The sequence below is a fragment of the Odontomachus brunneus genome, unplaced genomic scaffold (assembly GCF_010583005.1).
Source record: "Odontomachus brunneus isolate Ranch 3 - 2012 unplaced genomic scaffold, Obru_v1 Obru_scaffold_136, whole genome shotgun sequence".
NCBI classification, from domain to species: domain Eukaryota; kingdom Metazoa; phylum Arthropoda; class Insecta; order Hymenoptera; family Formicidae; genus Odontomachus; species Odontomachus brunneus.
In genome coordinates, this window is record NW_022639586.1 from 414,853 (window position 1) to 438,666 (window position 23,814).

Below are 23,814 nucleotides of genomic sequence, written 5' to 3' on the forward strand. Positions count from 1 at the left end.
AGAGAGAGAGAGAGAGAGAGAGAGAGAGAGAGAGAGAGAGAGAGAGAGAAAGAGAGATGGGGAGTCCAGTGGATGCGTTTAAGCGTGCCAAACGGGTGCGCACATAGATGGGCGTATATAAATAAGACAGCGTGTCGATCTAATCGATCCATTGAAAAACGCTCCGTGCATATGGAGCTGTCACGCGCCGATGATTCTTCCATATGCGTGCGTGCATACGTGCGTACGTGCATGCATGCACTGTCGCACTCGTCAAAACACACTCGATACGCGATAGGAACTTGTCTGTCAAGCGACGCGTTGAGGATGTTAGCAACTACCTCATTACGCGATATCGCAACACTCCGATCACGAATTGAAATTTTTATGCTACTTTCGACGTCAATATCGCATTTAACATCTACTTTCATACTTTGAAGCCTATATCAACGTCTGTTGATTTTATTTAATTTGATAGCTGTGCCGCAAAAAATCCTTTTTAGAACCGAAAGTGGCGTGCGTTCTCTGCCATTAAAGTCTGTATTAATAGTTCTTACTTGATACTCCTCTTAAGTGACTCGAGTTCAGAATTAAATAATAATCTTTCAGCTGAATCGCGATTACAGACTTGTCACATCGTACAATTCAACTTGGATCTAACTCTGAATACAAATCTGAGTATCTCACGTAAGACGAGCTTTCAGTAACAACTATTAGAATGGACCTTGGAGACGCTAAGTAACTAGTTTCCATGTGTATTAAATACATATTGATCCCTCAGAATATACAGATGTTGGAAAACTTCGATCGAGAGAAAGAGAGAGAGAGAAAATGTGGGGTTAAAATTTCAGCTAAAAACACGACGATCTTGAGGGAAGAATTGATCCTCCAAGTTGGAACGCGACGATTATGCGTTTATCGGAAAATTGATATTCAGTAGAATCGTCGACTCGAGTAACAATGTACTTAGCGTAACTAGCCACTCGACGGGAACACATTCGCGCGAGAGGGGAAATGTTTGTCTCCTCTATGCGAGAGAAAATTATAAACTAGTCGTGCCGGTTTATTTTGCGGATGGGAATGATTGCGGTCACAAATCTCCGGGTAGCAAGCTGTAGCACGAGATGAAACGATACGACAAAATAGACGGTATGAATAATTCGCCCGTGCAATTCTGGCGGGCTTCAATCTCAAGTATCGCGGCTAAAATCTCCGTTTCCAGCTTTCCCGCGCTTGTAAACGCGCACATTTGATTACAGTTATCTAATTTCTGTGCTTCAACATGTTCATCTCGGAGATTCGATATCTTGGTTTACCGGTCGGTCTAGGTATCACGTTGCAGTGAGAATTCTTAAACCGATGCGATTGCGAATGCGCGGTTAACAGTTCGCATAATCTCCGTCCGAATACGAGCGACGACACTTAGAGAATGGTGTAGTGGTAATGAAACGTCAATTTCAGCCTTTCGGGAGTTGCCCGGGATTTAATTATGGGAGGTTTCTGGCAATGTCCCGATTCCGAGTAAATTTCAGGTTGAAACTATTAATTCCATTAACAGTTTGTCTACGTGACCGCTGTGGGGTTCCGCGATGAGATAACTAGAGAAAGAGAGTAACGAACGGAGAAATAGCTGCGTGCGTGCGTGCGTACATGCGTGTACCTATGTGTGTATGTCGATGAGCAGCGGGTTTGTACTCTGTCGTTTTATCGTTTCGGCCACTGTAAAACTCCACGATATTTCGCGATATTTCGCGTTCGGAGTGATAAAAATCAATTTTGAGTTACTCGACATCTCGGAACCACCACGATAATATGGAGATTTGTTCCTTTTTGCGACTTACACGACGGATTTTACAGACAAGTGGCAATGGCAGTAATGTCTGCCGTATTGCGTGATATAAAATACAAGTAATCGATAGCCCGGTAACGCCGGCCGCGAATCTATCTTCGTACCGTTGAATGCCGGAAATGGAACTCGCTCTTTGGATGTTTGTATGGTAAACCCGCAGACCGCCTAATGTTAACGCAGGTCGGATCGATACTCGCTGTTTTGGAAACACGATCGTGCAGATTCCAGTGCGCGCACACACACGTGCACGCGCGCGCACGCATACCTACAGGTACACGTGTACACACGTACACGCGCGTCGCTACATTGTGGCGACGAAACCGCGGTTATACCAGGGTCAAACAGAAGACGTCGTCTTGAAACTTCGCCACTTCCTGGGAGAAACTTGGTCTTTGTGTGGGGGTCAATTAGACAGAATTGACGAAGTTTGCTCGTATATGGTAGACGTCGTCCCGCGCAATCGCCGTCCAGTCACCTTGAATTTTCGCTTCGGGTGCCACGAGAGACTATTTTCCTTCGTTTCCTCTTCCCCCGTCACACCCTCCTTGTCTCGCGCGCTCGCCCAGCCCTTTTCATCTCGCCAGATCAACTTAAATACAACTTGATATCCGCACAGCCTACATCCAACGCAATAATACATCCGCCGCTTGTTAACTAGTTTAATTAGCGCCGAGGGAGTGTACGTGCGCGCACGCGCATGTGTGTACATGTGCGTGTGCTACGCAGCACGCGCGCAACACGCCCACGAATGTCCGTGTCATCCTTCAGAGGCCGGGACAGGGGAAAGATTGATTACCAAGATTACTGAAATCATATTCCGATACTGATTAGGTCTTGCCGGGAGCGACACCTGAGCCTGTATTGAATTCCGTGGAATAATTTCGGAGACAAATGATCCGGCGAGTCATCGTTTTTATTCGCGTCGTGATGGGATTTCTGTTTCTCCTGCAAGGCGCACGAAACGTTCGCGGTGGTTCGAGTTGCAATGATAGGGATAGATTTCGCGATAAATACAGCGTCATTATGCGCGAGCTGATCTCTTGAGATGCCACTGCGTAGGATTCATCCGGCCAACATGCAGATGCGTCGAATTCATTACCACCCGTATTGTAACCGCGAGACAATGCGAGCCGTTATTTGAGATTTTGCCTCATTCTTTGGTCATCGATCGCCATCGTCGACATGAGTCGCCTTAAACGCGAGATAACGGTTACGGTATCGCGCAGGCACACACGTCCTACTTCGTTCTCCCGTTCGCTCGTATGCGATGGCGATAATCCGTCCGGCGAAATCGAAGAAAATCGCACGTATTCCATTCCCTCGTCTCGCGGGCGATCGCGGCCCGGACGTCAAGTGCGCCGGGATGCATTTAAAGAGGTAAATAAATCGATGGACAAGTGGGCCGCGCGTGCATACGCGTGTGCTATGTATCCATAAGAAATTTATCGACGTGTTCTCTCGACCGGCGCGCAAGTCGAGATACGGGCTGTACATTTACACGCGTGTGCGCGCATACATCCCTCGAATCTCCATTCGCAAAGTGGTACGTCCGACCCTAATACGGTCGACGTGAGAGAGCGGGGTGAATCTTTAACGAGCCTTCTTGTCGAAATTTTCCGGGCTTGGCTTCGCAAGCAAAAGAGTGAGAAAGAGAGAGAGTGTATGTGTGTGTGTGTGTGTGTGTGTGTGATGTGTGAGAGAGAGAGATCAACCGGAATACGACTTCCTATATCTCGGAGAAGTCGCTCCGGCCGTCGTCGAATGGAATTCATTCCAATTGAACAAGCACCGACCTCCTCCTCTTCTTCCCCCGCATCTTGACGAGGAGAGAGGAGCGCACAGAGCCGGTCGCGTATGCGAGATTTTGACGTACCGATTGCAGCATATTCTCGGTGTATTCGTCGGGTTCGTCTCTCTTGGTAATTGAGAATGCGTCGAGGGAGAGGGGAAAAAATGAATTCGCGAACGGCAGAAAATACTGCGAGTACGTCGTGTGCGAAGAATAGCGGTGCCGGCTTGTGAGGGCAAACGTCGAATCGGGGAAGAGGGAGCGCAACGTAAAGGAGAACGGATCGGAGAATGGATTGTACATTTTCGAATTGCTCTCTGGTACCCGGCCGACATCGACGCGGATGCTCTCTTCTTCCCTCTCTCGATTGAATCGATTATTCTCATAATTAGAAAATCGGCTGTAATTACGCAGAAGGGCCGTCGATCGCATCGCCGTAATAACTCTCTTATGGAAGTTCCACTCGGAATTCGCGCTTGTGTTGACCGTGTCGCGTCCCGAACCCTATCATTCTACCAGGTAAATCTCGTTACGACTATCTACAGCCACCCTGCCTCCCAAACCTCCCCTTTCCCCAGCCTCCGCTCCCGCCACTACTTCGGCGCTTCCACGGTAATGGGATGTAACGTTGGAAAAATGCGAGCTCGGCTCCCTTCAATCGATTCGATCTCTGCGAGCGGATAATCAGGATGGGCAGCGATGCTGATATAGCTCCCGGTGAGCACCTTAAGGATCAAATAAGATCGTATATTCTGTCAAGAGAGAAGGACGAAGTTTGGCGCAGGAAGTTAGCGATAGTAAAAAGGGACGACGACGACGCGACGAGCGGGCTTTGACTTCTTTGGATGAGCCATCGATGTTTCACTTATCATCGGAATTAAATTTGGATCAAGCCGCTCTCGGGAGCTGACGTTTTGTCGCTTATCGGTTGCTTTATCGCCCGTTAAACTTTCTTTACGCGACACCAACTTTCTACGACTAGAGGTAAGATTAATATTGAGATGTATCGTGACGCCGCTATTTTTATGATATATGTATTCGAATACCACAAGATTACAGTTGTAAAATATTTTAATAGAGATTTCTCTAGGACTCAATTAGGATCGAAAATCCTCCCATTGTGTGTGTATTAACTCTCTATCTATGACTAGACGAAATTGATATTGAAATGTTTCATGACGGTGCCATTTTTACTATATACGCAGAATGTCCCGAGATTACATCGCAGAATATTTCATTAACGATTTCTAGGTCACGATTAGAATCCCTCAATTGTGTGTGATTGTGCTTACTTTCTACTTATGACTGTACCAAATTGATATTGTAATGCCTCGTGACGATGTCATTTTTACTATATACGCAGAGTGTCTCGAAATCACGTCGGAGAATATTTCAATAACGATTTTTGGGGCTTAATTAGAATCGAGAATCCTTCAATTGTATATGATTGCGCTTAATCTCTACTTTCGCCGGAAATCAATGCGATTTACTGTTAAGCAGCACTGATGCATTATGATATATTACCACTCTATGAGTGGTGAAATTTATCACTCACCATTATACGTCCAAGTCCAAGAAGATCCACCCATGTCGAGCACAGGTCCTCGGACGAAATTGGCCGCTGTGTCCTGTGAAATTGTCCCAAACTGCGTCCCTCCGAAATTCCACAAGGGTCTGTCGTCGTCCCACGTTCATTGCACTTCACTCGCGACGCGATTAATGTCCATATTTCACAAACGCTATTTAACGAAAAATTTTTATTCATCTGGAAGTGGATTAATCAATCCGGAAAACGAAATCGGAATTTATGAATTTGTTTAATGAATATTTACCGCGGTAGGACAAGTTTCGGTATGCTCGACTCGTACTCGCGAATTGCGTCACGAAACATAAAATAAACCGCGAATATAAAGTAATTTTTAAAATAAAGTAAATCTTAAACCTCAATTCGGTTAATCGTCAATAGCGTAAAATTTTCACGCTATATCTTCGCGTTATTCGTAGCAGAATTATTCCACGATAATTTTAATTTTACGAAATATTTGTATCTCTCAGCAGAGAGAATGAGTCGCGATGCAAATATAAGCGCAGGGGATTCAAAACAGAAAACACGACGGTTAAATCTACTTCCTTGAATAACATATCTTGGACGTGTAAACAAAGCTCCGTTTGTAAAAACTGTTATTCTCCGCTCGCATCTCATATTTTCTCTCAAGTAAATATTCGACGTAAATATCGTGAAGGATATTATAACTCCCGCGATAATCGCGAGAGGAACATAAAAAGAATCATTATCTGCTCGAAATAATAAAGTAATTATACGGAATAAATTAACTCTCTTCGCAATTATTATATAGTTATTATATAGTTTCACAATTATTATATAGTTTGAACCAGTTTGAAAATACAAAAATAAATACAGCTATACAATATCACATTAATATAAATGTATTTATATGAGGATTAAAAATAATATGTTACAAAAATAATGTGCTCTGATAATGTAATCTGTAATCTGATAACGTAATCTAATATTTTAAGTATCTACTAAAAATGATACAGATATTAAAAGAAACGATCTACCTTTTTCGAACAGTACCCTTCATTCAAATAATGAAGTAATTGGCATTCAAAGATCTACAAGCAAAGCAAATCGCATTGACTCCAGCGAGATTTTGCAAATCCCTACCACCTTAAATCGTTCATTTGTCTGACTTACTTGGAATATCTAAAGCTCAGGATCGGCCACGTTTACCCGTGTTTCGAACAAAAATATAATTTTGTCAGTCAGATTTAGGAATTCATTTGACAAAGTACTGCGTAGATCTCACAGAGATATGAACGAATTAGCTGCTCGCGATCGTAATTCCAGTCGTTCCAACGACTATATCGCGGCTTTCGACCGCGAACGGTTAAATAGAGAAGTATAGCGAGTACGTGAACCTACCTTCGAGCCGACCCTGCTCTGCCCGAACCGGATCCTCCGCTGCTGCATCTGCATCCGCCGGAATGGCGTCCTCCGGACCTGCATCTGCCGCACAGCCGCAAGCTCTGCCAGATCTGGAACGAGAAATAGTTTCCCTAATTAATTACAATGCTAGCGAGGACACTTGGGTACACACAAGTCAAGAATACCGAAATTCCGACCGTATTCTCCTTAAAATCTAATAAAGTCGAATTATGATATTTACCATTTAAATTTTCCGTGTCGCTCTCTTTCTCCCTCTGCTCTCACGATGCACTGGGCAATACACAAGGCGAAACATCGCTATTCACACCTCGTGATCGCTCCGATAAATCCAGAAAAGTTAGGAAAAGTTCGCGAAGAATGGCGCGCGACGCGATGTATCCGTCACCATGCTAAAGATTGTTATGATCTGCAACCGAGACATATATCTAAACATGTATTATCCATTGTGCGACTTCACCGCATCAAAATAAACAGTACTACGCGACACCAAAACAAACCGGAATGTTGATACTATAATCTATATATGTACTTATTCTCATGTTTTCTTTCTTCATAAAGCTATACATTTATCAAATCATGACGGACTGCGATTCACTAGACGCTACAGATGCGTTGAACTATGTTTTTCTTGAAACGCTTCAGAGCGTTTGTAACGTCCTAGTGAACCGCATCCTATGAATGCCGGTTTAAATCTTGATACGAACATTTCCTTATCCTCAATCAATTTGTCAAACGCTCGTTTAAAGCGAAAATATGTTTGAAATGAATATGTGTGTGATTTGGTACGTACTTGACAACGGTATATAGTAACCTTAGTCTCGGCGTCCTGTATTCTCCGTCTTGACTGAATTTCATTGCAGTATCGTAATCCTAATTGCTCCGTCGCGACATTCCGGATCTCTCGTAACATTGACGCTAGCCGAGGTAACGTTGACAGCCGAGGTAGAGATTCGAGGATTCACCAGGAAAACTGCGTGTTAATCACGACACGACGAGAGCCCGATCACTTTGCACGGGAATACGGCGTACTTTCGGCGCACGCAACGACAGCGGCGAGATGGCTCTACTTGCATGTCACACATTTACCATCTGCGCTTTTTACATTTTCTACACTTGAGATAAAATTGATATAAATTACACGCATAAAATCACGTAAATTAAGGTAACTAGACGTTCCGATTTTTTACCCTTTGTCCCGAATTTTTTCAAGTGCTATTCAAGATACCGATTTGTCATTTTCAATGATTGTCAAATAATTTTTGGATCTTTTTACTCTCCTCCCCTCGCTTCACACATTTATGAAGTGTCCCGAATTCAGGGCTGGGAAATCTGATCACCTTACATATACCGCGAGGAGAAACAAGAAGATTACTTACAAATGACGTCTTCACGATATGCCCCGGCGATCGCATATCGCTATTTTCGACACTCCCGATACTTATTCCCGAGACTTATTTTCGATGGGTTAAAGACGTGTAAAATGTGGAACAATGTTGATCAATATGTTCACGACAATTGCTCGATGCAAAAAGATCGAGAATCAAAATGGTCGCGTGATTGTTGATTCGCGCTGAAAATATACGTTAATATATGAACGGCGCGCGGCCGAAATAACGCGCTCTATAAAATACTTTTCTCTCCGTATCTCTTTTCCTAACAAGCTGACGCAACCGCCCGAATATTCCGCATCTCTCTCTCTCTCTCTCTCTCTCTCTCTCTCTCTTTCTCTCTGATTGTCATCGCATTTCTAATTCCCGCTCAATAAATCCGATGATAGTCCGATTCTACTGCTACTTAAGCGAGTTGATGTTATTAGCAAATGTAAGGGACGCCGGTGCGACACGTCGCGACAAGCACCGGCCGCATTTACCGCGAGGAGAAACGAGAAGATTACTTACAAATGATGTCTTCACGATACGCCCATCGGTATTCTCGACACTCCTGAGATTTATTAACGCGCGAGACTCACTTTCGACGGATAAAAGACGCGGAGCGATATGGGTCGATGTGTGCCCATGGCTGCTGCTTGGCGCGAGAAGATCGAGCATTTCGCGCGATTCATTACCAACGCCTAGATTGAACAACCACGATGACAACCTCGTAGTGCGAAACGAACGCGATTGGTTAAAGCGTCCGCCGTAGATCGCGTCGTTGTAGACGCGTGATTTCGTTCGCATCAGTGGCGCGTTCACATTCATGCACTTTTGGCACTTTCGGCGCGCTAATGAACTTTTGGTGTACGTGATTGACAGCGCGCGCGTCTGCGATCTTTTCATGCCGAACAACTGCCATAGACACAACGCTCCGTATTCCATACGTCTTTCGCTTGTCTCCTGCGGAAATAAGTATTAGAGTACAACGACGTGCGGTCGTCAGAATATATCGTAAGTACATTATGACGGAGTAATCTCCTCTCTTCTCGACACATATAGCTAAGGTGACCAGACGTTCCGATTTTTCACCTTTTGTCCCGAATTTTTTCGAGTGTTATTCGGGACACCGATTTGTCATTATTTTCAATGATCGTCAAATAATTTTCGGATCTTTTTATCCCTCTCCTCCCCCCCCCCCGCCCCCTGCTTCACACATTTATGAAATGTCCTGAATTCAGGAAATCTGGTCACCTTACGTAAATACCCAGTGAGAAATGAGATTCGACGTCGAAACGAGGTCGAAATCGTCAGATCAACGTCTTTTCGACGTTGATCGATGAGTCATTTCTTACTGGGTATACGCTCCTTATTTACTAATTAAGTGAGTATATTCTCAAATATATTCTCAAATTGATGGGAAAAAGTGGAAAAAAGGCCAAGATTGCACGAAACTGCAGAAAGTATAGATCGACCGATCGGACGGAACTCGACCAGTCCCCGCGCTCGACGAAAACGCTACTTAATTAAGATTCGAAATATTGAAATTTCCGGCGGCCATTACAGTCAACGTATCGATACACATACGTCGTAGTGCGTCGCTCCCCGGCTCGAGTCGTAATAACACGGCAGCAGGAAAGCGCACGATGTGCGAGACTACCAAAACAGTGGGCAAAAAGCGCTACGTCATCATCTACAATCGCGAGCCGCTGTCGCTGCCGGTCGGGAGATCATATCAACACACCGAAACATTCCAGACCCTCACAGCGGTCAAACTCACTTTCGGGCGTTGCCTGTTTTTCCGAGTGTTTCCATTCCGTGTCGGGACGACGAGCGATGCGTACGCCGCCGAGTACGTGTATTGGTAAGTCAGCTATCATTCTTGTCGGTTGATTAAAATCTCTCGTCGACTCGTGAGATGTATAATCGTGCTCTCGTCGACATCGTGTTAATGAACATGTATTTCTCCGATAGGATCGTATCCGCGTGCGAGTGTCAGTGTAGCGTCAATGTTGCGAGTGATTGTCCGAAGTGTCACGATGAAGCAGCTGGGAATGAGATGTTGGATCAAAGAAGCAGGACACCGGGACGCGATCAGCGATACGTTATATATCTTCAGGTGTGTCGAATGGTTCATTACTCAGCAGATTCCTGTTTTTAACGGGCAACTGATAAAATTATTGGGAATATAGAGGCGCCCGAGTCGAAATTTATGCTGGCATTCGTGATTATTGCTAACTGAAATTGATGATAAATTAAATATCTAATTTAACCTAATCTAACATACAGATATAATTATTAAAATAATCAAGTATTATGAATAATTCTGAAATGTCCTCTTTTATGATTAATACAAAATAAAAAATACAGCAGTAAATAATGATTTGCTCAAGATATGACAACGGTTGTAATGTTATACTTAGAGATACATTGAGAGAAAAAAAAATCTAAAAAATAAAAAATTTTTATTCGATAGAAACTACCCGCATAGAAGATATTTTAGGGCTTTGAAATCCATTTTAGGGAATTGAAATCCAGCCCGATTTCCCACAATAATCATAGGTCCTAAATGAGAAATCTATGCAGAGTCTGGTTAGAAGTATAATGTTTTAAGGCTCCTGGGGAGTCGCATTATCCATCTCTTTTTAACGACGTCAGAAGCGAGAAAACGCATGCTAAAAATTCTTGCAAAATACGTCGAGATAAATAGATATATTCACAAAACGACATTTGCAATCGATTAAATATACTTCTAAAATACTCCGTACACTTTCCTTTTATTCTAAAAATTAATAGATAATCGGAAAAATAATATGACAAAATAATGAGGAAATTAGGTTAGAAAAGACGATTGCACGTCACATTTATTTTATAATTATCTGTTGATTGTTAGAACAAAAGGAAAATGTACGGAGTATTTTAGAGGTGTACTTAATTGATCGCAAATGTCGTTTTGTGGATATATCTGTTTATCTCGACGTATTTTGCAGGAATTTTTTAGCATACGTTTTCTCGCTTCTGACGTCATTAAAAAGAGATGGATGATGCGACTCCCCAGGAGCCTTAAACATGTGAATCTAAGTGGGAAATATCCAAATAAATATCATTTAGTCATTCCCAATGTTTTCTCAAAAATTTTTTCTAGTTTACATTTTAAACTAAAATTGAGTAAAATATATGGAACATTTTAAATATTTATTCGTTACAAATATACATATATATATTTTTTTTGTAACGTAAAATAACGCATATATATATAGAAATATTTCAAGGTAAAAAAGATATATTTAATATATATATATTTTTTCTATTTATTTGAGGTTTTTATGTTTTCTTTCTCTCTAATGGAAATATATTGTTTTCTCTCTAAAATGGAAATATATTGTTTCATTTTAAATATTCATTTATTTTATGTAAATTCCTCGGACAAAATATTAAAAACACTGAATATTATTTACTCTTTGTGTATTTACTTATACATGTGTATGTATATATACACTTTACATGTATATGTTTATATACATACACACGTAAAGAGTAAATACTCAGTGTTTTTAATATTCTGCCCAAGAAATTTACATAAAATAAATGAATATTTAAAATGAAACAATATATTTCCATTTTAGAGAGAAGGAAAGCTTCAAATAAAAAGAAAAAATATATATATATATTAAATAGAAAAAATATATATATTAAATATATTAAATATATAAAAAATATATATATTAAATATATTAAATATATTTTTTTTACCTTGAAATATCTCTATATATATGTATTATTTTACGTTTAAATATGGAATAATGTAAGTCAGAAAACATTTGCATTGTCTTTATTACATTAATGAAACTAATGCAAATAATATAAAAGCTTAAGTTTCCTTAATATTCCTGGTCTAATTCTGGATTTATGAGACAAGAATGAGATTCTCAATTGGTATTGTAGTGGGATAATATTTTGGGATAAAGTTGGACATTCTGATTGGAATCTAAACTGTATTTGGGAATATACTAAGTAATTTCTGTGCAGGTAATAATATATTGTACAAATATATATATATATATATATATATATATATATATATATATATATATTTATTTATTTATTTATTTATTTATTTATTTCTATTGAGAAAAACATTCTCTTCAAATAAGAACATTTATATTTTCCTAAAATCGCTGCTTTTCATAAAAGTAATTTTTTATCCTACTTAGAGAAAAGAATTTAGAGTCAAGTAAATGTTATTAGTAGCCACGGTATAAATGTCTAAAAAATAAAATATCTTTATTCCGCGGGTCCTAATACAACATACTATACTAAAATATTCATATATTTTTCCATTAAGAAAACGTCCTCTTCAAATGAAAAAATTAATTTTTTCTAAAATCGTTACTTTTCATGAAAATACTTATTTACTCTATTTAACCCTTTGAAACATAAGACTTTCAAAATGTGGATTATAATAAAATATTTATGTCATATGTCTAGAATAACAACCTAAGAAATCATTCTTTTTGATATTAATTTTTTTTGTTTTTGTTACAAAATATTTCCATTCCTTATCGTTCTTTGGTTTTTATACTCCTTTTTAAAACAGTTATCTATTTATTTTATAAAAGGTAAACTTATAGGAGGTAAACAACACATGATGAACACTTCTTTTATTACAAATTATGAAATACTTAACGCTGTATATAAGTAATATTACCATGAAACCACTGTGCTTTAAAAGGTTAAACACATGGACGTAAAAATATCTGTACGGAGCGTAAAGTATTTTTATGGGCGCGGGGTGAAGCCAGCGCGGTGAGGGGAAATCTTCGTCGCGGCCATCTTTGGTGATCAAAAGTGACACACACACACACACACACACACACATATGTGGGCGCGCGCGCGCGTGTGTGTGTGTGTGTGTGTGTACATAGATTGAGGATTTTAATCTTTGTGGTGGAAGGTCCTCATGGATAAGACTATATATTTCGTAGTAGAAGATGCCGGATTATTACGCGAAACATTGTAAAAGCCGGAGAACCGAGAAACCGGAAAAATAAAATACAACCAGAATAGAAACGTAAGACTATCATTTCAGGTATGTTTTAATATAACAGACAGTTGCAATTAAGATAAAACTTTATATTCACACACACACTCATACATACGTATTCATTTTGTACATTTCCCAAAATATTATACCAAGACATTGTGCTCCGTGATATAGGCCGCCGCCATATTTGGTGATCACTTCCGACTTTCACTCCTCTCACCTCTGTGGCTTCACTCCCCGCGAAATACGCTCCGTCCATGGTTAATTATAAGAATTGAGTCAAGTAAATACGTTATTAGTATCCACCGAATAAATATATTTTATCTTTTAGATATTTTTTTCCCTCAGTGTATACATTGGTTCTTCAGATATTCTACATTGGTTCTTCAGGTTCGAACAAGATTAATGCAAGATTAATGTAGAAGCAAAATTTCGACTCGGGGATAAGACTCGTCGATGTAGCGACGAGTCTTTGGAAAACATTCGTAGCGCGTTTACCAAGATGGTGCTATTCGCAACTTGGTTTCACCGAGTAAATCCGCGTATACGCATCAAATATTCCAAGTTCTGATGCCATTCATGATATCGTGGACTTCTCGCGGTAGCTCCTGGCTTCGGCGCTCTATCGTGCTCGATGAGCCGGACCCCTTTTTCTTTCGTAATCTCCGAATGATGTTACAACTTACCCTGAGCGCATCTGTACCACGCCTTCGTGCCATGTAAACTACTCGCGGTACGATCAGGAACCATTCGTGCCGGTACCGCTTGCCCTTGGCGTACAGAGATCGCGTCCGTGTACTACACCGTACGCTCGCGCGAGGCTGATCACTCTCCGTTTCCGTAGTAACATGTTGAAAGAATACACACACGTCTGCGAATGGTGATTTGCGTATGAGTGGGCGTTCCGAAGTCGTCTCGCGGAGCGCACCGCTCTACAGCAGGTTTCAGGCGAGGCCGCCGCCTGATCGCGGAACGAGCCATGGTAATGTGAAACATGATTACTCGCGGAGAGATAATATGTGTAATAACAATCGCATTAGCCGACCGAGAGCCGGCCGTAGAGCTGCGGGGGATCCGGTCTTAGTGATGGAGTTTATGCCAGTGTTTCTGTCCGCTTCGACAACGCGTCGAAGTGTTCCACCATAAACCAGGCATCTGATTGAGTAATAGTAATAGTCGGGAGTAACGCAGCATCCATCGCGTCCATCTACGGCGCGTTTTAACCGCCCCGCGGAATTTATTTCGCCGAGAAAACCCACGTTAGATTTGCGAGTATTCGTCATTCATTTTCGCGGAACGTGTGGCATAGAAAATGTCTTTGGATCTAATTGGGATTCAGTCCGACTTTCCAAAATAATTATGGCTTCTGGATAAAAGTGTAATGTTTCATGTAAGCCATTCTAAGTGTGGAAAACCCAAGATTTTTGCAATATTTCTTCTGGTCTTTATTTTACGTTAGAATTGAAGAAAACATTTTGACTTTCCGAATAATGTCATTATGCAATAGGATGCTCAAAATCTTTAAAAGATATCTTCTTTTTTATATTTTATTGTATTGAATATAATAGAATAAGTATAAGAATAGGGTTCTCTGTGTTTGATGAAAGTATACCGACAAAAAAAATACAAGAATAAGATTTTTAATTAGTATCGTAGAGGATAACTAATTTTGGGACAAATTTGGGTATTCTAGTCGGAATCTATGCTTCATCTGAGGAAATTTCTCCAAAATTTTTCCAATTTCAATTACGGCTTAATAACAATTAGCGCGAGGAAAATAGATATCATCGCGTGATCGATGATATCTGGAGGTGGACGATCTATTGTAACCCCGATAGAGAGCGCCGGATCAATAACATCAACTGTAATTATCTGTTTTACGCAAACTATATGCTTGAAACGTTTGGCGCGCAAAATTCCGTGAAAATTGACAGACAGCCCTCGTTCGCGGTACATGATAATGACAACAAATAATCGTCACTATCTGCCCTCGAAATGGAGAGCTGCTGTCCGGCGCTTCTACCAGCCGCACCAGCATAACGACTATAATTGATGGCTGTCCCTGAAATGAATTCGATGAACATTAGCGTGAGTCCGTACACCGGCCGCAAACAGCGATTTCCTGGGGTGTCGCTGCATCCAAAGTAAATGCATCGGGTGTCCGGTAACGCGCCAAATAACTTTAGCACCGTACCGCAGAAAATGGTTACGCATCAAATAATCCGATTTCCATACGGTTCATGGTTTGCTACCCCCGCGATTTGCCGCCGAGCGTGACATCGTCGAAAAGTGTCTGCGAAACCGACACAAAGAATGCGTCCGTGCATCGTCGCGCTAATGGCCCGCGCGTCTGGGAATTTTTAATCCCGTTTTAACGACCGCGCCCGATTTTATTCATTATCCTTCCGCTTTATCTCTCTCTCTCCCTCCCTCTCCCCCCTCTCTCTCTAGCTCGCGCTTCTGTTTGCTTCCAATCTGTATCGCTGGCGACGAATTCTTTCGCGCTTTTCGCCCGGTCATTTCAAGTTTAACGTTTGTCGAGCGACAAGAGGCAGCGCGCGCTAAACGGAAGGCTAAAATGAATTATCACCCCTTACCGGACAGTTACTCGAGCAAGACTGCAGATAATTCACTCGATATAATTATATGGCCGATAATTATTAAGGCGGCGGTGGACAAAAGCGCCCGGAGCGCGAGCAGTCGGCGCGGCGGCCGGCCTGCGGCCTCGTTCATTCTTTTTCGCCTATCAACGGCACGTTATTCGCGAATGGAATTTATCGAAAGTTATTTCTAGAAAATTAGGCTTTTGTTCCGCGAAGATCCGTTCTCGTTAGAGTCAACTTTTCTTTTCCTTCGTTTTTCTACTCTTTCTTTCTTTTTTTATTTTGCTCACCCCTGACTCTTTTTGCCCTCTGCTGCCGCATCCCCCGCTCGTTGCTCCACCCCTGCCGCCCCTTTATTCGCTTCCCTACCTCGCGAACTACTAGTCGACCACCACACCGATTCAATATCGATGCCAGATATTTCGCGCGACCGCTCGACACAATAATTCAGTTGAGCAGGTAATATTGGCGCGGTAATGGTCGAACCATTTGGCTGTGTCGTTATGCTGCATTGGCGCTTGCACGTTTACGGAGCCCTCGTTCCGCTTCCAGTCACCCCCACCGGCCCCTCGTCGCTCTTTTACTCTCCCCTGAGCCATGCTCTATGTGTATCTCTTCATCCTCTCGTCCCCTCATCGTCCTCCTCGCCCATCTATATCCGATGCATCCCCTAGCCGGCGTATAACCGCCCAGCCATCCACGAACAGCCGACAGTCCGTTGAAACGGAATGTTATCATTGGCCCATGTGTCATTATTGTGCGCCCGCCGTTCGGCAATTACATAATTCTTTAGCCGGCACCGTCGGCGTTACAGCCACGCACACGCGTTTCTTTATATTCTACGTGGGGGATATTGTACGTCGATACGATCGCCGTTTATTAAAGCGGACCACGTCAGGCTCGAATGCGCCGCAATCGAAAGAATATCGCTCGAGCCGATTCGACGATGCCCATCGCGCGCATCGCGATCAGAAGTAACGATTAGAATTGGCTTTTCGATAGTCTGGCTATTAACGGAAACGCGCGATCTTCCCGTTCTCCATTTAAAGATGAAACACGCGGTACTCTGCACTTTGCATACACGTTACGTTGCATTGACGGACTATGAATTAAACAATGCGCGCGAGAATCTGTTCTATCTTGAGACGTTGCATCTTACATTTCTATTGGATGTAATAATTTCTATCAAGTAACGTGGGAACGCACTAGTACACGAGATGAGAATAGCGAGTCTGTGACAGTGCCGTTACGAGAAACGTTTGTGTTTATTAAGCCAGATGTATCTACTATTTCACAGTTAAAATAGTAGAGTCACCGTTAGAATTAATTAAAAAGAAGAAGGAATACAAAGTTAACGAAGTTATATAAGTTTCTACAGTAATTGTCCGCGTGTTCTCTCTCTCTCTCTCTCTCTCTCTCTCTCTCTCTCTCTCTCTCTCTCTCTCTCTCTCTGTCCCTCCTGCTTCTCTTTCTTTCAGAAAGAGCTCATCATTCTTGTAAGCGCTTCGTTGGCGAATAAAGACGTTTGCGCCTCTGCAACAATGGTAGTTTTAAAAAGAAGCAGGGTCGACAACCGCGGTAGATAGCAACAGCTTCCGGATTTGCATAATTCGCTGAAGGAGAGAGAACGAAGTTTACCGAGAAGCGTGCCATGCGGGAACTTCGGGCGATCATAACTGGGAACTCGCTTAATACGACACGCTGGTGAATTTGCGCCTTCGGAAATCGCGTTTGTTTTACGAAATTGTATTCCACGGAGGTCGTACGATCGATTGTGCCTTTTGTGGAAAATGGACACGGCAAACTGGGACACGGCTGAATTTCCATCGAAAAATGCGATATCTTTAATCCGGCTTGTACGCCTATATTTTGATACATGGAGAAATATATTTTAAATAATAGCTGTAATAATACACGACGCGTACACACTGTTTGGACAACTTACACTTTTGGAGTGTACAACCCGCAATTGTTACCGAAAACCGCATAATATTATCTATGATAGAATAATCGAACGATGATATTAGTGTGCAATTAATTTGAATAATGCAAAAGTCGCTCACAGTAACCTGAAAAGATTCTATTTGTAGTTTGCTATAAACTATAAACCGTGCGACGGCCCCTTGAGTCGGCAACAAAAGTCGCCGGTCCAGAGCAGGATTAGTATTTCCCGTGGGAAATCAGCCGTTGTGGAAATAGCCTCTCGAAGATGTCGCGCGATCTCTCTAATAAAAAGCTCAAGGTACTAATTGCCACGAGCTCGGCGACATTGCTGAAATATCAATTGTGTTTCATCACTGTGCTGAAAGATTTGCTCAGGCAAAGTGACAATTCGCGACGGGAAATTCACGGAAAATTTGTTTTCAACAACAAAGCACGAAATCGCGTTTAATCATCGCGAAAAAAAAATCATACACACACACACATATATATATACACAAAACGGATAAAGTTCACCGCGGAAATTTTTCGCAGTCGTTTCGAATTATTCGTCTTGAATTATTCATTATCCGTTAAGCCATTAGATCTTCCGACGATGTATTATCGAGTCGGAGGCAGACTCGTGTGGAGCAATTAATGCATTATCAACGAAACGCAACGTTGCGCGATTTAATGGTAATTAATGAGTAGTGACAGTGCATTGGGAAATTTGGAAATTTACACTACACTAAAGCGATCCCATAATTAGTCTGTTAACTACTATATGCCTGCGCGAGTAGTGGAGAACGTAGTTTATATTAAACCACGGAGGAGATCCCGGAAAGTCAGCAAGTTGAAATTGGCTGTCTGCGAAGGCAATTTAATTTCGTAAGTTCGAGTCGGCCATTAGCATAATTGGCCGCGACTGCGTACGTCGTATACCCCCGGCCCCGAATCAAAGTCGGCGAGTTGAGTTCTTACTTCCGCCTCATAGACAATAAATGCCGACGCGAAGTTACGTACTTCTGTGGCCGCGATCGGCAAACACGCTCCTATAATGGAGACGGTAGCCGCCATTTACGGAATCGACACGCACGGAACCACTCCAGCACGAGTATTTTCCTAGTGTCTCGTTGACGCACTAGATCATCCGTCGGGCGGCCGAGTGCTGTGAGAAAATAACCCGCGAGAATCCTCTCGCGCGATCGCTATTTGGTTATCCAAGTACTTCCTGATACGATTTCATCGCATTAAGTCTCTCTCGGTGGAGCACGCTGGGATACACGACAAGACTATTCCCGGCCTAGCGAACGAGAGCCAAGAGGCCTTTCTGAATAAGGCCTGTGCGAATGCAACCGGGAGGATACTCGAGGCTCACGAGTACAGCGAGAAGTCGGACGGATTGGCTCTTGGAAGGACGACCGGCAGACGAAGGTAGACGTACGAGCGATAAGCGGACGACTACGACAGGACGCAGGAGGAGATAGGCATGAGCATTGGAGGGAAGGAGAAAGACAGCGAAGGAAAAAGAATAATAGTCTAAGGGCTTATGAAGCGACTCGACGCGACGTACACTTCGAGAAAGGCTCCACACGGGTTTGCGTTATGTGCGCGCATCTAATTAAACACGAGTGGTTTCATAATATTGTTGTTAAAGTAGTAAAATTTCACTGGCCGATCTAGTTAAGCGAGTCGTGTTACCACGGTTTCAGTCACATGTTTGAATTTTTTATTTTTCTTCTCTACATGTTTTTTTTTCTTTTCTTATTTTTTTTTCGTTGTTGGTGTGTCAGCAAATCGATGCTAGAAACCGGTCGACAGCAGTGGAAGCAAGCGAGACGTAATTCGACGCATCGTTGAGAATAATTGGCGGAACGTTGTATCAGCCAAGGAGATCGAAGATGGAAAAATGTTTTCCTCGAGTTTACCCGACAGCGCCGGCTATTCGTTATGTTTCGATATAACAGCGTATCGAAGAAAGGAGCCGCTATTATTCCGCGGTACATGTTAGCTCGCGCCGTGCGAATGTGAGAGTCGGCTGTAACAACAGTTTAGCTCTTGTTATTGCTTTTGCATTCAACCGTTCTCGGGCTTGTCTTTCTTCGCAAGGCGTACGCCTAGCATCGGAACTTCGACCTGCGACTCGATCTGTGATTTGTTATTCTATAGACGAAATATCAATTTTCCTTGTTACGTCACATCGCAACTTCATTCTCATTGCGTCGATTCCTCGTCCCTCGCAAGCGAAACGCGGATTTACAGTTGTACACGCCGTCGCGTGCATTACGTCGCTGTTGAAGAACTGAACTTGGCGGTTTTCAAAAGGCTCATGACGAAGTACATCATCCTCTGTACGCGCCGTTCATCGTTCCGATTCGCCGTCATGTACGCTCTCTTTCTCTCCCTCCTCTCTCTCTCTCTCTCTCTCTTTCTTCCTCATCTGTCTCTCTTTCCCCCTCTCTCTGTCTGTTTCTCTCTCGCCCGTTCTCCTCCTCCTTTTCTTCTTTTTTTCATCTGCTTTTCTTCGCTGCCTTTCATGTGCCAGATTTCGCTCTCATTTCTTGTCACATCTCCCATCTCAATTCGTTTTGCTTGTCGTCTTTTCTTGCCTGAATGCCGCGCAACAATCCTCACCTAACCTGACCGAGCGCAACCGTGGCTAAGATGAGCCAGGCAACCCCGTCATTCGAAGTATAGTAGCGCCGCGCTCGACCTCCTCGCGTATCCCGAGCATCGACATGGCAAAAACACCCGCTATTTACTCCGCCGCCACTTTCCTCGATCGCCCGACGCACATCTCGATTTGGTTTACAACTTTCGATGGGGCCGGGACGCGAACGAAGAGACGAACTTTAAGTGGATTGCATGCACGCGGCCCGCATGAGTGTGTATACGGCAAGACAAAATCCTAACGGAATATGACGTATTTATCGAGCTGTATATCCTTAAAACTGTTCGCCAAGATATAAACACGATAAGAAGAGGCAAAAACCGACGGGGAAAAGAACAGCTATCTCGACACGTTTATCGGCACCATGAATTCGCAATCGGATGACTCTAGGCAGCGTGCTCTTTGCTCATCGAAAGATATGTCTCTCCCATTCGAATGCAATATGCATAGGGTCGCGTTTAACGGTTTAACGGTCGAGAGCGTACTATCTTACGGTCGCGCCCTGCGGCCATCGATAACGTAACTTAGCCCTTTTGCGCCAAGTAATCCCACCCGCGCTCTTACTGCTTCATATTCTGTTTTTCCTTGGGGGGAAAAAAAGAACGGTTCGTAAAGTAAAGTAGAAACGTTCGCTGCGACAAGCACGTACTTTTGGCAGGGCCAAGAAGAGAGATACTTGCCCGAAATCACTTGAGGATTGGGAACCGGACTGCGCTACGCGAAGTAGCGAACCATCGGAATCGACGGATCGATAACTCGGGGGCGAAAGGGAAGGGGTTAATGTTGGATAATTCGAGCGGGACAGATTGTCCGGAATCCCGCAGGTCCGGCGCCGGCGGCAGATAATTTCGGAGAGACACTTCGATAGGACTGTCTCGACTTTTGACAAATGGCTCGAGGTGGACGTCTTACGGCCAGCGTTCTCATTCGCGATGACGTCCGGCGCGGTGACTGATGATCTTGCGTGCGCGCGTCAATGTCATCGTCGGTATATCATCTGGTTAGAATAGAGCCCGATTTCCAATTACCAGGACACCTCGTGGTTATTTTGCTCGTTTCTCCTTCCTTTTTTTTGAAGATACGTATTTGTTTGGAACGTCGACGCGCGAATCGCCGGATTGTTCTCGGATAGCCGGTCTGTTGATACAATTAGTTCCACTTGGCTCTTGAATCTTTAGTATCGTGCGTTTGAGTTGTTATTATTATTATGCAATCTCATCGTTCCTCGACGAGCACTCTCTGTTTCTTAGATGTTACTCGCTACTGCCGCGATACTCATTTTACCGTCTCCCTGTCCTCGTGAAAGTCGCCGTAAAAGCGTGCAAATTCGCCATTATGCGATATCGCCGCGAAAACCGATAAATGGACACGGCACAACTCTCTGTTTTATACCAGCCGTCATTTGAACGGGACGCGCGTAAAACTTTTAATCAGGATGCCATGTCAACCTCACGAGCGATCGGCGCGGATATAATCAGGCGAATAAATTCGGAATTGACCAGTAAACGTGTATACGCGCCCGGCGTGACCGGCGCGATATCGGCGTCCGACATCACCGTGACATCTTTCCACGCCAGAATAAGCACGGCGGTAACGTACCGCAGCGACACAATGTCGCCGCGTTGAAAAACGAATCTTCGGCGCGGCAGCGGCGCGGAGGAACCGGAGGAGACTCGCCGCCGAGCTTCGTCGTGGTACGTAGCGCATCCGTGTTTTCGTGCAATCCTATTCTCCATTTTTCTTCCTCACTCTCTTACGGTATACGGTCTCCACCGGCGACTGGTTTACCCCGTGTCTCCTCCCTTGTCGGCGAACGTTGCCGGAAATTCTGCTGCAGCCACCGACTCTTCTTCCCAACCGCCACGTCACGTACCAGAAGAGACTGTGCGCGCGATGACGATGAAGACGGCGTCGTGTCGGAACGAGATAACCGGAAATACTGGGAACCTATCAAGACTTTTACGCCACCCAACTAGCGCTCGCCTCTGTTTCTTTCCTTTCTGCGAATGGGCAGCGGCGGGTGGACGACGGGCGAGCGAAGCAACGGATCGATAACGCCGGGCTATGCCTGTCACCCGATAGCTATGCACTTCCGGCCGCGTTAGCAGAACCGTAAACTAGCAGCATCGCATGGCATTATCTCGATCCGGTTCATTAACATAGTCGACTCCCGCCGAATGGACTCGCCGAATCGTACCTGACCAACTTACGCCCTCGTTTTATGCGCGATAAATCGCGTCCCAGCGGCCGCTTCGATCGTCCACCCGCCGGACGCTGCGATCTCCCCGAGTTTGCTCTTGGAAAGTAGCAACGGCACGATTTCGGCAAATGGGAATCATTCCCTCTAATTCCTTCTTTCTTTCTTGTCGCCGTTTCAACGCGCGCGCGCGCGAGGCACTCCGCTTTTTTCTCTATTTGCCCAATTAAAATATAAATCTCTGTAACACAGACGCGAGAGAAGATAACGTCGATAAGGAGAGACGTTCGTTATCGAGGAGAGATAAAGGATATTTCTCCTGTATAAAGAAAGTCGAATTACGCTGGAAAAGAGAATTCGAGTCTACTTATCTTGCAAAGTACTAACACCCCGTGTACTTTACCGCTTTCGCCGGTCAAGCGAACTTTCACGCGAGGAGAAGAGGAAAAGAAGAAGAAGCCGCCTACATCGGTGCGCCGTGAATCGTATATTTCTTTCGCGGCTCTTCCCGCGAAATGCTGAAAGTCACTCTGGAAACGTCGGCTATTAATATTCGTCTCATAAATATTCCTCTGATATTCTTCGTGGCCGCTTGACGGGGTTCTCACGCTCATTGAATCCTGCGCCGCAAAAGTGCAACTAACGGGGGCTGTGAAACCAGTGATCTCGGACATTTACATGGTCTACTTTTCGCTCGTGCGGCACGACGCGCCTTCTCCTCTCGCGTACAAGATCGAGTGACCCGCTGTGTTCCCTCTTCTGCTCGCTTCCTCCTCCGTGCATGAACCGTTTCGCGCATGGTAACCTCGAGTGTCACGAGGGGATCTCATTTTCATTCGTTTCCCAATCATTCAAGATCGATACGCTATTTCTTTTCGTAGTTTTCGCATACCGATCGTACAAGCCGTGAGACTCTTACGAACCTGAAAAGGGCGCATTTTGCAGCTATCTCCCAACTATCAGGAGCTTGCAAAAGTCAGATGTGAGCCGTTTCTCACAGACGCGGAACCGGACAATCCACAGATAATGAAAGGCGACAGCAAGTGCTGAATTGCGACAGGAAATGGTCAATTGCAACGACAAACACCTCGCTTGCACATGACATGTGCTATTTTGTTGGCAACATCGAAAGAAATATCGCTAGAAATCCGAAAAACTTTCGCGAGCACCTGATGTTAGCCGCGTTGAGAAAATAACCGGTATATATTCTGTAGTTGAAAACACCTACCTTTCCTCTCACTTGTCGCTGTTGCACAATGATGCTTCGCATAATGGCACATTGATCGATACGCACGCGAGTCTCCGATCGGTTCCTCTTGGTCGCCCTCGATGAAGAAATATCTTTCCTCTCGGCTCCGCGCGCTGCACACGACGATGTATATATATATATATATATATATATATATATATATATATATATA

General features: G+C 43.6%; 2 protein-coding genes across 3 annotated transcripts in view; both read left to right on the forward strand.

Annotated features, from left to right (window-relative positions):
• LOC116850194 (autophagy-related protein 16-1) overlaps positions 1-23,814 on the forward strand; it is a 510,030-nt gene that overhangs the window by 174,555 nt on the left and 311,661 nt on the right. The gene's annotated exons all lie outside the window — the stretch shown is intronic.
• LOC116850198 overlaps positions 9,209-23,814 on the forward strand; it is a 143,964-nt gene continuing 129,358 nt past the window's right edge. Inside the window, exons 1-2 of the mRNA XM_032828187.1 lie at positions 9,209-9,822; positions 9,933-10,077. Coding sequence (XP_032684078.1) covers positions 9,605-9,822; positions 9,933-10,077 — 363 coding nt within the window. The 5' untranslated portion in view covers positions 9,209-9,604. The remainder of the gene's footprint in view (positions 9,823-9,932; positions 10,078-23,814) is intronic.